At 37.3% G+C, this 15001-nt stretch overlaps 2 protein-coding genes across 24 annotated transcripts in view; one reads left to right on the top strand and one right to left on the bottom strand.

Moving 5' to 3' along the window:
- UBP1 (upstream binding protein 1) overlaps positions 1 to 15001 on the bottom strand; it is a 60736-nt gene that overhangs the window by 22953 nt on the left and 22782 nt on the right. For 5 of the 7 annotated variants that reach the window (XR_005223963.2, XM_037890183.2, XM_007057234.4 and 2 more), the window contains exons 4-8: positions 13336 to 13441; positions 12624 to 12730; positions 10754 to 10906; positions 10517 to 10627; positions 9864 to 9971 (exon numbers count right to left, since the gene is read on the bottom strand). Coding sequence is in view for 6 of the 7 variants with exons in the window: in XM_037890183.2 (XP_037746111.1) it covers positions 9864 to 9971; positions 10517 to 10627; positions 10754 to 10906; positions 12624 to 12730; positions 13336 to 13441 (585 nt within the window). In the remaining variant the exon portion in view is untranslated. The remainder of the gene's footprint in view (positions 1 to 9863; positions 9972 to 10516; positions 10628 to 10753; positions 10907 to 12623; positions 12731 to 13335; positions 13442 to 15001) is intronic. The other 2 variants (XM_037890184.2, XM_007057235.4) reach the window with 1 other exon arrangement.
- FBXL2 (F-box and leucine rich repeat protein 2) overlaps positions 1 to 15001 on the top strand; it is a 176424-nt gene that overhangs the window by 154506 nt on the left and 6917 nt on the right. For 12 of the 17 annotated variants that reach the window (XM_043540728.1, XM_043540726.1, XM_043540724.1 and 9 more), the window contains 2 exons: positions 510 to 5455; positions 8279 to 14109. The exons of 1 other annotated variant lie outside the window; for it this stretch is intronic. The gene's annotated coding sequence lies outside the window, so the exon portion shown is untranslated. Of the gene's footprint in view, positions 1 to 509; positions 5456 to 6866; positions 14110 to 15001 lie in introns of those variants that run through there. 4 more of the 17 variants (XM_037890188.2, XM_037890186.2, XM_043540721.1 and 1 more) reach the window with 3 other exon arrangements.

Raw genomic sequence — 15001 nt, 5'->3', positions numbered from 1 at the left:
TCATTATTCCATTTTGTAATATGCCAGGGTGGATAAAAATCAATTATTAAAAAAAAATCAGATTTTTTGGATAAAATGCTTTTTGAGGGGAAAAATCCAATCTAAAGATAGTTTTAACTAAGATACATTATAGCTCAAAGATATCTTGTCATGGAATAGGGACTATAAATTCTAATTCTGTAGTATGAGACAATATATTCATGTAATGAAGAAAAGTTTTGTAAATGAGTTCCAATAGTTCATGGATTAGGGATCCAATCTTATCGGGTTCCAGGGGCTTCTGTATAGATTATTTAGGTTAATCTTTCTATCTACCCAATGGAACTCAGTGCTCAGTCTGGAAGATACCATCAGAGATGCTTAGTTTTGCAGTTTTCAAACTGTGGATTTGTGTCTCCAGAGATAACATGCTTGTTAACAGCAAAAAATGTTTTTAAATAAATAAATAACTAGAGGTGAGAAATAACAGACCTCAACCCTACTGTACCTCTGCAAATTTGTGTACACAGAGTCAATCCCTTACCTCTCCCTAAAAGTGCAAAGTTTCAAAAAGTTCAATGAATAGAAGATTATTGGGGCGAAAGAGATCTGGACAATGAGAAGTCTGGAGAGAAATGTGAGGACGGAGGGACAGGCAGTAAAAACAAAAGTGAAACTGTTTGAGCAGCACATACCAGAAGTCTTGAGGTCTTTCCGAGTATAGCCTTCATTGGATTTGAGATCCAGAAGGGAAAACCTATAATGGTAGCCTGCCGTAAAAGAGACCCAGTTTGGGAATATTTTAATGAAGTTCCTCTACCTGTGGATAAGACAGGCATGCATGCAAAATGCAAACAGTGCAACAAAGAAATGCAAGGCCTCGTGGCCCGAATGAAACAACATCATGAGAAGTGTTCCTTCTCAGGAGGAAGCTGCGTTGAAGATGATGAAAGGAACATGTTTGAACATGCAGGATCTTCAGGTTGGTAAACTTTTATTTCATACTTCTTTCTTAAGGACTGGCTGTCTTCCTTCTGGACTATTCTTGAATTCTCATGTTTGTGCAAAAAATATAGTTGTTACTCTACGGTACAGTTAGATGCAAAACTGTTAGATGTGATAAAAAATAAAAAGCGGACATTGTAAAAGGAAGATCTGCCTATCTCACCTTTAAAGTAGTACTGAGTGTCAGTGAATGCAATGAGTAATACTAAATGAGCAGTATGGGAATAATAATTAAATAACTGCATTGACTTATTTTGTTTAGGAGAATCTATCCTCAACATACAGGATTCTGAAGACTATCCACCTTCACGATCACCACCATTTTCTATAGTTTCAGAGTTATCTGCCAATGATAGTGTTTCAGTAACATCATATATGTCACATAGCCACAGTATATCACTTGTAGCAAAAAATCTCCATCATCCAGAAACAACCATAGATAAGTTTGTGATAAGAACCAGCAGATTACAAAAAGAGGTAATTGATGAAAAAATTGCCCGGTTTGTTTATGCAACAAACTCTTCTTTCTGTATGATTGAGAACCCACACTTCATTAACATGGTTCAGTCATCAAGACCAGGATATAAGCCACCCAACAGAACAGATGTCACAGGCAAATTGCTGGATAAAGTGTATGAAAGAGAAATAGAGCAGTGTGCAAAAGGTCTAGAGGGTGAAATTGTTAACCTGAGTCTTGATGGGTGGAGCAACGTCCACAATGATCCTGTTGTATGTGCTTGTGTGACAACAGAAGAAGGGAATGTCTTCCTTCCAAACAACCGATACATCAGGAAATGCACACACAGCAGAATACTTACAAGAAGTAGCAGTAAAAGCTATAAGAAACTGTGGAAAAAAACCTCAAATGTCTAGTACGCAGCTTGGTCACAGACAAGGCTGCAAATATATCCAATATGAGAAGAAATTTAGAAGACAGTCCCAAGCTAACAACATACGGTTGCAGTGCTCATTTGATGCACCTCCTAGCCAAAGACTTCAGTGTTCCAGAAATGAAGGCTAATGTTGTTGAAATTGCAAAATACTTCCTTAACAACTTTACAGCAGCCGCTCTGAAAAAAGTGGGAGGAACCAAGCTAACTCTCCCACAAGACGTGCGCTGGAACTTAGTAGGGGACTGTTTTGAGCACTATATCAAGAAATGGCCTAATCTGATGAGAGTTGGTGAACAAAAACGGGAAAAAATAAGATGGCACTCTCAAAGCCAAAGTTCTCAACATTAGGCTTCAGAGAAATGCTGAACACATGCCGAGTACCCTGAAAACTTTTTCTGAAGCCTTGAACAAACTGCAGGGAAATAGCTGTTTTATTGCTGATGCCGTTGAAATTTGGAAGGCACTGAGTGAGATCTTAAAAAGAGAAACATGCAATGACAGAGTTAAATTACATGTATTAAAAAAACAAATGGGACAAGCACTATCTCCAGCTCATTTTCTTGTAAATATTCTCAATATTCGGTACCAGGGTCAAACCTTAACTGCTGAAGAAGAGGAGTTGGCTCTGACATGGACATCCCTCCATAATGCCAACAATAATAAATTTCAGAGCTAAGGGTGAACCATTCAAGAAATATAGATTTGCTGATGACGTTTTAAAGACAGTCACACCAGTGAACTGGTGGAAATAACTTAAGCACTTGGATTCAGAGACTGTTGAAGTGATTATCTCACTTTTAACAGCAGTAGCTTCTTCTGCCAGTGTAGAAAGAATATTTTTCTTCCTTTGGACTAATTCATTCCAAATTGAGAAATCGTTTGGGACCTGAAAAAGCAGGAAAGCTTGCTTTACTTTTCCAGATTATGAACAAACAGGAAAATGAGGGTGAAGACAACTGAGTTAGCTGCAGAAGTCAATATTTTCTCATGTTGACCTGGCTGACAGTCAATTTAATTTTTTTTTAAAATATTTCATTTAACTATTTTAGTTAAACAATTTTAACAAAAACAAACCTGATTTAAAAAAACTTGAATGTTTAACTAAAATTCAAAAATTCATATGCTTGTTTTGTTAAATTATTATAGGTTTGATGTTGAAGAAGAAATGCAGAATACATAACACTATTGTTTTAGGTAAAGAAAACAATTTAAATGTCTGTCTGGTGATGTCCTCCTCCTAATACAACATGGCAAGAAAATCCTCCAAATATTAATGATTAACCTGTTGAATTGGAGATATTTATGAAGTCATTGGGAGGTGAACTATCTGCTTCAATTACTTTTGGTAAATGAAATAAACAATCATTCATTTTCTGATATAGCTGTAAAACTAATCTGAAAAGTTTTCAAAATAAATCACTTAAAAATGTATAGTATGTACCTTCTAAAAATGAAACCTACATCTATCTCTGAGTTGTGAAAAATATGTATTAAGGTATGTATAACAACCAACAAGAATGCACTTTTATGTGGAAATCCATGATTCAATCGAGTCTTCCTGACTAGTGATTTAAATCAGGATTTAAATCAAATCCACCCTGTTAAGACTCATTCTCAGTTGCTTGGAAATAGAATTGCAAGAGCATGCTTTAATTTTTGAGATTCTGGGGTCCAAGTATGCCTGACCGAAGAGCCTCAATTTCCTTCACAGGAACATACGGTCCTGTTGAATAAGGCTATCAGAAATAAAGCTGCTTGGTTGACAGTATTTCTTTTAAATGCAGTTTAAATATCAAAGGACATGATAACCAAGCAGCATTACAGAGAATTTTACAAATTACAGGGTTGGGATGTTGATAAGAATTCTCCCCAAACAGAAAAGATATTCTGTGATAGGATCCAGTCTGTGCAAGGAGAGAAAGACCATTAGTCATTTTGAGTTCTTTTCCCACCCAAGCAGTAGTTTGTTGTAAATCTCTAGTTTGGAGTCTCATTCCAGCAATCAAACCCAAATTCTGCTCCATATAGTTAATCTCAGCAACTAAAGTTGCTAGTGAAATTTTGTTCAAGTTTTTGCAGTCTGAAGCTTCAGCAGCTCATCATTCTGAGGGATGAAAATTGTTGAGATACGCATACGGTGATAATTGCCTAATTTTGCAAATGACCGAACTCTCATCTTCTCTGTTGCCCTTTGCTAAGAACTCTGTTTTTTCTCTTGGGAATTGTGGTCTATTAAGTGACCATTCATAATTCCCATTCATAATGAGGGCTTCTAGAAGCAGTGTGGAGTATGTTTTCTGTTTATTCCCAGCTATTGCACAAAAATTTTCCTCGAGAGTTGCATGGAATGTGGCATTAGCATGTTCTGCCTCTTTCATTTTCTCTAGTAGGTTAAAGAAGATAATCTACATATTGAAGAATAAATGTAGATTTTAAAAGATACTTTAAGAGGTAATTCGGCAGAACCTGAACTTGTCCTGTGCCTGTTCTTGTCTTAATAAACTTCTGAACCACTCCAAGGCATCAGTTGCATTCAAATGTTGCTCGGTCCCAGCTAGAGGTCTGACTGCAGACGTCTTAAATTCACTCCTGGGAGAGGGCAGAATATTCCAACCAAGTGTAGCGCCCGCCCGCCCGCCCCCTGTAACTTCTCTTATGTATACATTTCCTCCCTTTGCTCCGCTCCTAATTAACACACCTTACTGCCCATACCATGAATAAAGGTGCCACCAATTAACCATCAGCAAATAACTAAAAGCCAGAATTAGACAATTTAACTATTTTCCAGTCTTCCAATGGGCAGCTGCAGAGCTGCCTTCGTTCCTGTTACCAGATAATACTATACAAATAGAATCATACAATATCAGGTTTGGAAGGTACGTCAGGAGATCTAGTCCAACCTCCTGCTCAAAGCAGGACAAGTCCCCAATTTTTGCCCCAGATCCCTAAATGGCCCACTCAAGGATTGAACTCTCAACCCTGGGTTTAGCAGGCCAACACTCAAACCACTGAGCTATCCCTCCCCCTCTTTCAATCAACACTTAAAAGAATGCTCAGATCTCTAAAATAAGGGCAACTGAATGGACAAGAAAAACCAACTCTGTAGTGTGCACCCTGAAGGTAGGTTCTCTTTTCCTAACCTTCCTTGGAATGTTCAACTCAAAGGGATCGTAATACAGACATAGTGTGTCTATTTAACCCTTCAACAGATAAACCCTTGTGCCATAGCAGGCTGCCCTCCACAATAGATAAGGTAAGGTAATAGGAGAAGAATATTGGCCAGTAAGGGCTTCCCATTGCAGCTGGAGGGCCCCCCTGAGGTTTTCCAGATTAATCAGTCCTTCAGTTTCCTAAAGACCTGGGGTGATGGGTTCACAGCTTTCTTCGGTCATTTTCTTACCATTTGCTTGCATTACAGAATTATGCAAATTCAGAACTACACGGGCATTCTGAAATATTAATTGAAACTGAAGTTAGCTGAACAGCTTTGGCAGGAACATGATGAAATAGTTAACCAAGATCTGAAGTCCCAGGCGCTTGGAGACCAACTTACAAGATGAGACTCAAAGGGATGCCAAGTAAGAGGGCACCTTTCATATTATTCTTTTGATATAAACGTTTCAAATGTTTTGGTTAAGAACTGAGGTTTTTGCCAAATGAAACACCTCCATTCTATAGAAAGTGAAATTTCTAAAAAAAAATAAAAATAAAAAGCAAGCAGCACTGAAGCGACCCTGACAGCAGTCCTGTCTGAACTCAGGATTACAGAGAGGATACTACTGTACAAATTTGGAGATCATATTCTGATGGATTTATTGCAGCCTTGGAATAAGGATGCTGGAATTCCCCTTTGACTTAGGCAATGCACAAAGATACATTTGCAAATGAGAAGGAACATGACTCTAAGACTCTGGTTCCCTTCATTATATCATGGCTCAGACCTTGGACAAAAGGATTAACCTTAAGAGGACCTAGAAGCCCATGCTCAGATTCTTAAATTTCATAATCTGAGCTAAGTAATTCCCCAAAAGTAGTATTCTGCTCAGAGAAAATAGACTGCTCTTGACAAAATCTGGACCAAATCCATTGTCAGAAAAACAAACAAACAGTACTAAGAGATGCTGCCATACTACAGGGGGAAGCCCCAAATACCTCACAGGTAGGGCCTTGAGAAGTTGCCATCTGATCTAAAATGAAGACAGCCTTGGAGAAAGAAGGCTCAACATCATCTTCCAAGGTTTGTAACTACCTTTTTAAAGGTCCAGGATGTGTTAGAGAGCCATTTGCACACAGATGCCCCTGCACACAAACTCTTAAGCACTGCAGATACCTTCTAGTTCATCAGGTCCTTTGGAGCCACTTCCCAGAGCTGTTTTCTCCCTACTCCCAAAACACTGAAATTCACTCTGAATTTATGTTTTGAGAAGGTACAAAGTTACCTAAAAAGTCAAAGATTGTGGGTCCTGGGAGAAGTCCACTCCCTATCCAAAGTATCATAACTACAGCAATGAACAAAGAAAGAATTAGAGGCCTTTTTATGACTACCCTAAATAAGATCCTTATTCTCAGGAACAAAGTCACTTTTCAGATTTAAGAGTGTGTGCTGCTTGATCAGCATGACTATTTATAGAGCCCCCATAATGGCATGTCAAAGAACATATAAAAATATAGGGTTCCTGTCCCAAATAGCTTTTAGTCTAACATGACCATATACAATTAAAAATTCTGTTCGTGTAGTAAGTTACTTTAAACACAGAGCCAGAAAATGAGGAAGTTACGGTCTCCATAATGCTAAATCAGCTATGCTGCACATCCTGTACTTTTGGCATTTAACTTGAATATATTAAAAGATACATTTAAGGACAAACAAGCATAAAGAAGTACGAGGTACATGCTATAGAGCCAACCAAAGGTTACTATGATAACCTTAAAATTAAGTGTAAAACACACACATGCTTTATACTGCATCATTTGGCTTTGTTTCTCCAGAGGAGCAGAAGAGAATGCAGCAGTGTGGAGGAAGGAGATATGGTAACATGGAGGATCTTACTTGGATACTGAGTGTCTGCACATGTGCAGAGAGTAGGGCACAGTAACTCAGAAAGACCCAGAAACTTCCAGAACAGAGTAGTAGTTATCAGACACTCAGTTGCTGTTCTGAGGCTGTATAGAAAGTTTTCACTGTGGGCTGCTCACCAGCAATCATACTCTAGTCACCCTCGGAGAGCTGAGCCAATCATAAAGCATTAGATGAGGTGGTCATAAACAGAGATACTAAAAGTGATTGACACAGAACCAAGAGACTATCTGCTGTGAGGGCTGCGTCCCAAGCCCTGATCCACTTTGGACATGGGCTGCAGATTTCCGTTTCCTCACAACTGAGAGCACCTGTCAGCTATTAACCCAAGGCTTACAATGCTGCTAGCTGTGGAGGCCCACATTGTTTGCTGACAGGGTTCTGAAGTGTTTGAAAGGACTGAAATGCTGCCATTTCTCAAGCTCTGAAGAGTCCAGGTGACATACTGTGGTCACGCTACAAAGAGCGAGAAAGCACCTGTTTGAAGATCAGAGGGGAATGTGTTTTGATAGGTGCACTAATGTACAGAAAACATTATGTTAAAACCTTGTATTTGAATGTTTGTAACAGAAATAAAAGGGGGAAGTCTGTATAAGGAACACCAGCAGACTACGGTTTAATAGCTTTTATTTAAAAATTATTCACAGCATTCCAAATACTATTTACCATGTTATGTGCATTAAATGTTTGTTTTACTAAGAAAAGGTATGGTACTCTCTCTGAAGCTGACTGGGAACTATTCGCATCCATTTATCAAGGTTTACATAAAATAGCCCTGAATTTTAACTGTCATGTTTTTTGAAGTCATTAAAAGACAGAACTCTAGCCTGGGCTTCAGCAAAGAGCTAAGCTGAGGTGCAGTATAGTTAGACACAATATTGCATGAGCAGCCCATGTTCCCCATTACATAAACACCAAGTCAAAAAGTGAAGCGTACTATGAACTGAAGTTTTTGTAGTCTAATTTTGTATTTCAATTAACTTTTGTTTAAAAGAATTAAGCTCTGTACAGTACAAGCCCTACACTTGCAAAACTTAACATTCAGCATATTATAAACTCCACATTTGCAAAGATTATAAAGTTTGAGGAGTATGGCTCATAACGTAGAGCCCTTTAATCATTGAAAGCCTTCAGCCTTTAGTTCTACATGACCTCCCTTGAGACAGACAGGACATGAGTTGAAGGATTAAAACAAGTGTCTCCTGGGCTTAAAGAGTGTTGACTACAAGGGAAGAAAGGGCAGTGAAGACCTAATGAAATCATTATGAAAAGGGCTAGGTCTGTTTTTGCCAAATGTAAGGGAAGTTCTATCTTTCTCTTCTAGAGACTAAGCTCTGGCTTTCCAGCACTTAAGAGGGATGCAAACTGGAGAGCTCCTCCCCACAGGACGACACCTGCCTGACAACTAGCAGCAGCAACATGCACTTAGCAGGAGGCCACATCCAAAGAGAGATTCACTGAGTACAGGGAGAAAAAACTCCCTGGGCATTACCATACTCTAAAATACCTAATTTAGTCAGAAAGGAAAAAGATGAAAAAAAACCAAACACTGGAAGCTGAGCCTTGCCGTCTGGAAGAGCTGCCTCCACCTAATTAGAAATGTTAACATGCTTTATAAGGAGAGACACATGTTGAGCACCAATTTTCTTTTCCTGTATACATCTGCTGATGGACATCCTGCCCAACAGCAGAAGAATGTCTGGGTTGACAAGGATACTGCAGAAGAAATGTAACAGTTTCAGCTAAGGAACTACATATTCCAGGTTGCCAGTATTTTACTATGAACTTTAAGTAATTCCAGACAGCCCAGTGTTTACTACAGCATCAAGTAAAACAAAATTCTCCAAAGAATTCATCCTACTGTTCACAGTGCTCGCTTTATTATAGTGCCTCAGTTGTGTGTGGCATTTCATAATGAAAGAATGAACAGGTCCCTTGCCTTGATAAATGTACAAGCTGGATTTTGAATAGCACACAAAGGGATGACAAAGTGGGGAAGGGAATACTGATAGACAAAAGTCAGCTAATTGTCACAAGTGATTTTGAGGAAGAGGGGTCAAGGAAATACGAACAAAATTTGCTTGTTCAGTGAATTAAGTCAAATAACTGACTTTCATGGGTGGACATTAACATATGACCAAATTCACCAAGAGGCAGATGCAGGACCATGACTTGCCCAAACAAATAAGTTGCTAAGATCTACCTTAGAAATAAAGATATCGGAAAATATTTATCGTTCACCATAAGTGTCATTTTAAACACCTGGCAGGTTAAAACTTGATAGGGAACGTGTAAAATATACATATTTGCCTCTTTTAAGCAGATAGATACAGGATTAAACAGAGGGTCCACATTCTGTGAGAAAAGTAGTGCTCAATAACATTAAGCCTCGCTGTATCTGACTTAAGCATGAGGAGAACAAGATGCAAATGGCCAAAGGAAACAAAGTAATATCACTATAAACAACCTCTCTGCAACAATACATGGGGCTTTAAAAGTACAGATGTATATGGAAACTTACATTAAACACAGGTGGAAATATGGGACAAAACATACATGCTTTAACTAAATTTTGCTATTACCTTTACTTTCACTGATTACATATATATAAAGAAAGCAAATAGCTTTTAAAAAACATCTAGCTATTTCAATAAAGAAATGCAGGTGTAAACTGAAAGCTCTTGGGTTTTTTAAAAAGAGTCACGCAGTCCCTCTGCAACAATTTGTCGTAAGTGTTAGATTTAGGAAGCATTCCTCACTGAAACAGAGTAATTGGTGTAAACAAGAGTGAATGAAATTAAGCCAAGGCAGTCAAAATATGTTTTTATTTTTGATCATGGAAGTTTCTCCTATATCTAACACTGCACAAGGTATCTTGCACAATGAAAAGGTAAGCAGAAGTCCCTTACAGTGCCTCGCTTTGCCAGAGAATCACCGCAGTCTGCTGGCAAAGTCCGCTTGCTGGACTTTTTCTGCTCATGTTCAACTGCATCTTCAATTATAGGCTCAAGCCTCATCTGGACAAACACCAAAGATTTGGATCAATTTCTTTTCATTATACAGTGAGGAAAGATCTAAAAGCCTTTTAAAAACTTTTGCAATCTTTAGAAAACTGTATAGAACTCACTGGTGTTTAAATAAAAAGAAAATGCAAAAACCCAGTGAGGCTCTAGCCATAAACTCAGTAGTCTCTAAAAGTAGGGTTTTGAGCTCAAATTTGACATGTATAAATAAATCCTACACCCCAGGTTTTGTTTTTTAGCTGCAAGGTTTTTAGATCTGTACATGAGACTTGTTTTAGAATTTAGCACAAACAGTGCTCTATCCAAGGGTATTTGAGTACCATATCTACTATACAGCCAAGTGAAATTTATCAGCAGAATCTTAAAGGTTACTTGTGTTTTTCTTTGGGACAAGTTTGTTATATTAAAAAGCCTACCTTTGTCTATATGTTTATGCTGTAATTCTCCCCCCTTTTTAAGAATATACTTTACTGCTAATATTTCATATATTGTATCTAGATAATTTTTCTTCATAAATACATGCAGTTCCATCTTGTTACCTCTGTGAGGATTGTGGTGTCATACGAAGGTTGATACTTTTCTTTTTCATGTGCAGTTCGCTTCTCCATCTTTTCTCTGTCTGTTTTCTGTTTCCTGTCTGCTCCTTTTGGCTAAAAATGAATAGTTACATGAGCAAGCAGACAGAAAACAGCTTTGCAACTGAAATATGGGCCTAAAAATCAGCCATTATAATGTAAAGAAAAAATTTACTTGGGACCATTATTTACAACTATTACCTTAAAAACTTTAATTTGGCAGCTGGCTGAATGCAAATGATCTGTGTATTCTCCATTTTCAGTCTGCTTAAAAGTGTCAACCTGAATCCTAAAAGGAACTCCTTTTTCACCTCCATGTTTACGTGGGGTAAATTCAGTGCTGATGCAATGTACCTGAAAAACAAAGTGAAGCTGTATTCCATTCTGGGCATATTCTTAATTCTTTTGCCACCATCATTATATAAATTTATCTGACAGGATGAGCAACAATTTATGGCTTATTCAGGAAATGAAACTGGAAATCCAAGGCAGGTAAGAACAAATTCCTGTATCTTTGCCAGCCGCACAGGCTTGGAAGTCAGTAAATAGGGACAGGCTTAAACCTATCAATACATCACCTATATAATCCCAAAAAAGTAATACTTTAACTCCTATATCTTTCACAAAATTAAAGAACTGTTGTGGATCCTCATCAAATGTAACTAAAATAATCCCTCTCAAGTTCTCATACAGGCTCTTAAGACAAATATAAGAGCAGAACAAGAATGAATCTTGAATGAATAAATTCAAAGATTTTTCCAGTGTACAATGATATAATTTAGCTAGCCTGAACAGTAAGATTTTCTTTAATATAATGTCTTGCAATTTCTATCAAAACCATTTACTGGAACGATTTTTAAATCTGATTTGAGGCTGGGATTTTCAAAGAGGATGCTAATGGAGGTAGGTGCCCAAGTGTCAATGAATGGCAATGGGAATTGATACCTAACTCCCTACAGCTTTTTTGAAAATACCAGAATAAAGGCATTGGGTTTAATGAGACATGTGAATATCACGGCAGTAAAAAGGTCCAATAAGAACAGAGTGCTATACTAGGAAACAATACAACAGTTACAATGTTGTAGGGCATTAAATACTTAGTATATCACCAATGCCACCACACTGCACACTCCCACCTTCCAAACAGTAAGAGTCGACTAAGCTTTTCTTCATGCTGTTAGCACATCCTGCACGGTTGAAAATATAACTGTACAAACAAACGTAAAATGGATGGCTCATTACACACTCTTTACTCCCTTGCAGCAAAGCCTGACATGGAAGCAGACATTGTAACAATTGTGTAATTCCTTGACAAAAGGAAGAATTATTACTGTCAAGGTACAGTAGCACAACATTATTTACTGCCAACATGGAAACAATCTACCTGATTTAGCAGGCTAAGGAATATTGCCACCTCTCGCTTTGCGCTTTTTCTTCATACCAATGCCTGATTTTTGAGACAAAATTATCCAGAAGGAAGACTATAGCATTATACAAAGGATTCTAATGAAATCTAATTCCATGGAATAAATCACTTAGAAAAAAAACCTGTCTTGAATATAATAAAAAACAAACAATCTGTCAAGAAGCTAACATCTTATCAATCAGGTAAGTAAGAGAACTGAAAATCTGCTTTGAAATCCAGTGATTTCAAATGCTTTCTCTATTGGTAAAGCAGATTCAGTCCTATTTGTGTCCTCATACAGGGGCCCTATTAACTGGAACTGAAGTAACAACAGTTATTTACAAAAACTGCTTTGAAAATACACCTCCCTAAATATTTATCCATACAATATGCAAGAGCTAATCATTAATTTTCAGTCAAAACAACTTTCATATTCATTTTATTGATCGATTTTAAAAAGCTGCTTCTGTTCTAAGCTATGTTTAAAACCCTCATATCAAGATGAAAACTCAGCTAGCATCACCTACAGAAGAAGCAGTTGCATGGATCTAAGTTTCCAAAAATGATGGATCTATAAAGGAAAGAATCACATAGCACAACTACCATCACATTCATGACCTGACAAAGACCAAATCAGTACACATCCAGTAAAGCAAAATTTCAAACCTGAATAAAGGCAGATGTACGCTTTCCAGGATCCCACAGAAATTCGACTGCATTGAGCTGGCTTGGATTTGTCTTTAGATCAATTACTCCAACAGACATTGGAATATCTACATAAAAATGAAAGTATATGCTATAGGAACACAGCGAGGATTTGAATGGTTTGTTTTGAATAAAAACCCATTAATCTGCAAACTCATCTACAGTGAAATGTACTGTAAATTACCACACAAGGGATGACAAAAATTGGTTGTTTAATGACAGTGATCTTCTGATAAAGATGGAGATGTGTACTTAATTTCTGGGGAATAATGTGAGGAGGTCTCACGGGTTTTACTGTAAATCTTATGAAATCTGCAATAATTATATTTTTACAGTATATTAGCAATAAAGATGTTTCTCTCGTGTTCCCCTGACTACCAGAACACATTTTGCTCTCAAAGAACAAAAGGGTTATTAATTGAATTATTTAGTGTTGCTGTTGTTTTCTGTAATGTTAGATGAAGGCCATTAGAGGTTTTCATGGAAAATTCACAATGTAACATTATTGAAAACATTTATATAAATCTCAAGTATCCTAACACAACAAGCAGCATACAGACATTGGTATGTATGCTTTTGCTATCCCCACTGTTGATATATAAATTGATGCTATTCATAGAAAGACTGAGTCTCTTATTTTAACCCTAGATAATAAGGGAACTGAGAGACGTACCTAAGTCAAGAAGTCTGTCCCCAGGGCGATTCCACTTCCAGCCTTCCAGTTGCTGGTGCTCTGTATATTGCAACCTTCTGTCATGGAACACAACTCTTATGATACTCTAGTCAGAGGAAGAAAGTTAAAGATTAGTCTTAGAATCAGTACACATTAAAGAGGAGATTGAAATATTAAAAATATTCTGAAATACGTACCAGTGATAAATACCACACACTTGTAGAACAAAATCAATGGGAAGCACCTAATCTAACTTTATTTAGTATAAAGTCTCAGAACACTTTAGACTAAGTAATACAGAAACAAAAGGTGTAAAGAAGGAACAAGAAACAGAGTATGGTTCAGCTGCAATATGAAGTGAAATGGAGAGCTGAGGCAGACACTGCCTGAAAAGGCTGTTGCAGATTATGTGAACTGCAGAGGATAAGGCTCTCATACAGCACAGTGGCCAAATTACATGGCTAGAGTGAGGCAAGCATTAGGAAAATCATAGAACAGGTCAACCAGAAAAGTTATAACTTCAGTTTCACTCACTCTGAATAGCACTAATCTATGGTTTGAACCAAATTTATAAAAGAATTTCCTGGAAAAATCAGAAATAAAGGTAACATCCTGCAGTAATCCACAAAATTCAATATTTAAACTTAAATGAGTCACCTAAAAATCTGCAAAAAAGCGTTTTGTACAATTTCTAAACAGGAGTGCATTAGTTGAAATATTTAAAGTATAATTGTGACTCCAACAGTTCAGAAAATTAATAAATGGATAAATCAATGTGTTTGTGTAAAAAAGGTGTATTACTAGATAAACATTAAGACCTTGTACTACACAAAGAGGACTTCAATTTATAGTTAGCACTGACAAACTGCCAATTCTAGAACTATTCCCACTCTTCTAGATACAATATTCATCTAAAAGATTACAAAAAGGACACCATTACTTTGAAATCTAAACAATTCTTTAAGAAGTTAAAAATAGGTTTCAAATACTATGCATGCCCCTGAGTAGCCCTGCTAAATTCTGTGGTTTTACAACCACATCTTCTCTCTCTCAAAAAATAAAAAAAAGTCTCTCTCTGCCCAGTTGTGTGAACATGTACAGGAACAGGGAAAGTTACTATACAGGGGGAAAGAGAAATTGGCGGTTCACAAAGGGCTGCCAAATGCCCAAAGCACTCAAATACGGTGTTTTGGTTTAATTCATATCCTTGCCTTGCGTTACCTTCGGCAAGACACTTAGGATCTGTTTTTCTAAGGTGATGAGTACTCACAGCTTCCAACTGACTTCAACTGAAGTTGCAGGTGTTCAGCACTTCAGAAAAAAATCAAGCCCATAAATCTTTGTGCTTCAGCTTCCTCTATCTGCAAAATGCGATAACTGACAGCAAAACACAAAGCTTTATACGGGACAGAGTCAAAGTGCTAATTTCATACTTTCAGACGTTTAGGTTTCTTGAAGTTTAATTTCAGCTCTGAATTCCAAAGGGCTTTTGTCTGTTTTTTGTTTAAACTACAACAGTCTTGTACATAAAAAACAAACAAAAAACCAGTAAGTTATGACGTACTCTCAATATTAATTTTAAACAAACAATGATTGTGTCTGGTTTCCTCATTGTTTTCTTTTTAAATATTTATGACAGCTACAGGGAGGTAAGGAGAACACCCTG

The sequence above is a fragment of the Chelonia mydas genome, chromosome 2 (assembly GCF_015237465.2).
Source record: "Chelonia mydas isolate rCheMyd1 chromosome 2, rCheMyd1.pri.v2, whole genome shotgun sequence".
Taxonomy (NCBI): Eukaryota; Metazoa; Chordata; order Testudines; family Cheloniidae; genus Chelonia; species Chelonia mydas.
Note: the sequence above shows the minus strand (reverse complement) of the source record. Positions and strands in the feature narration are given on the sequence as shown.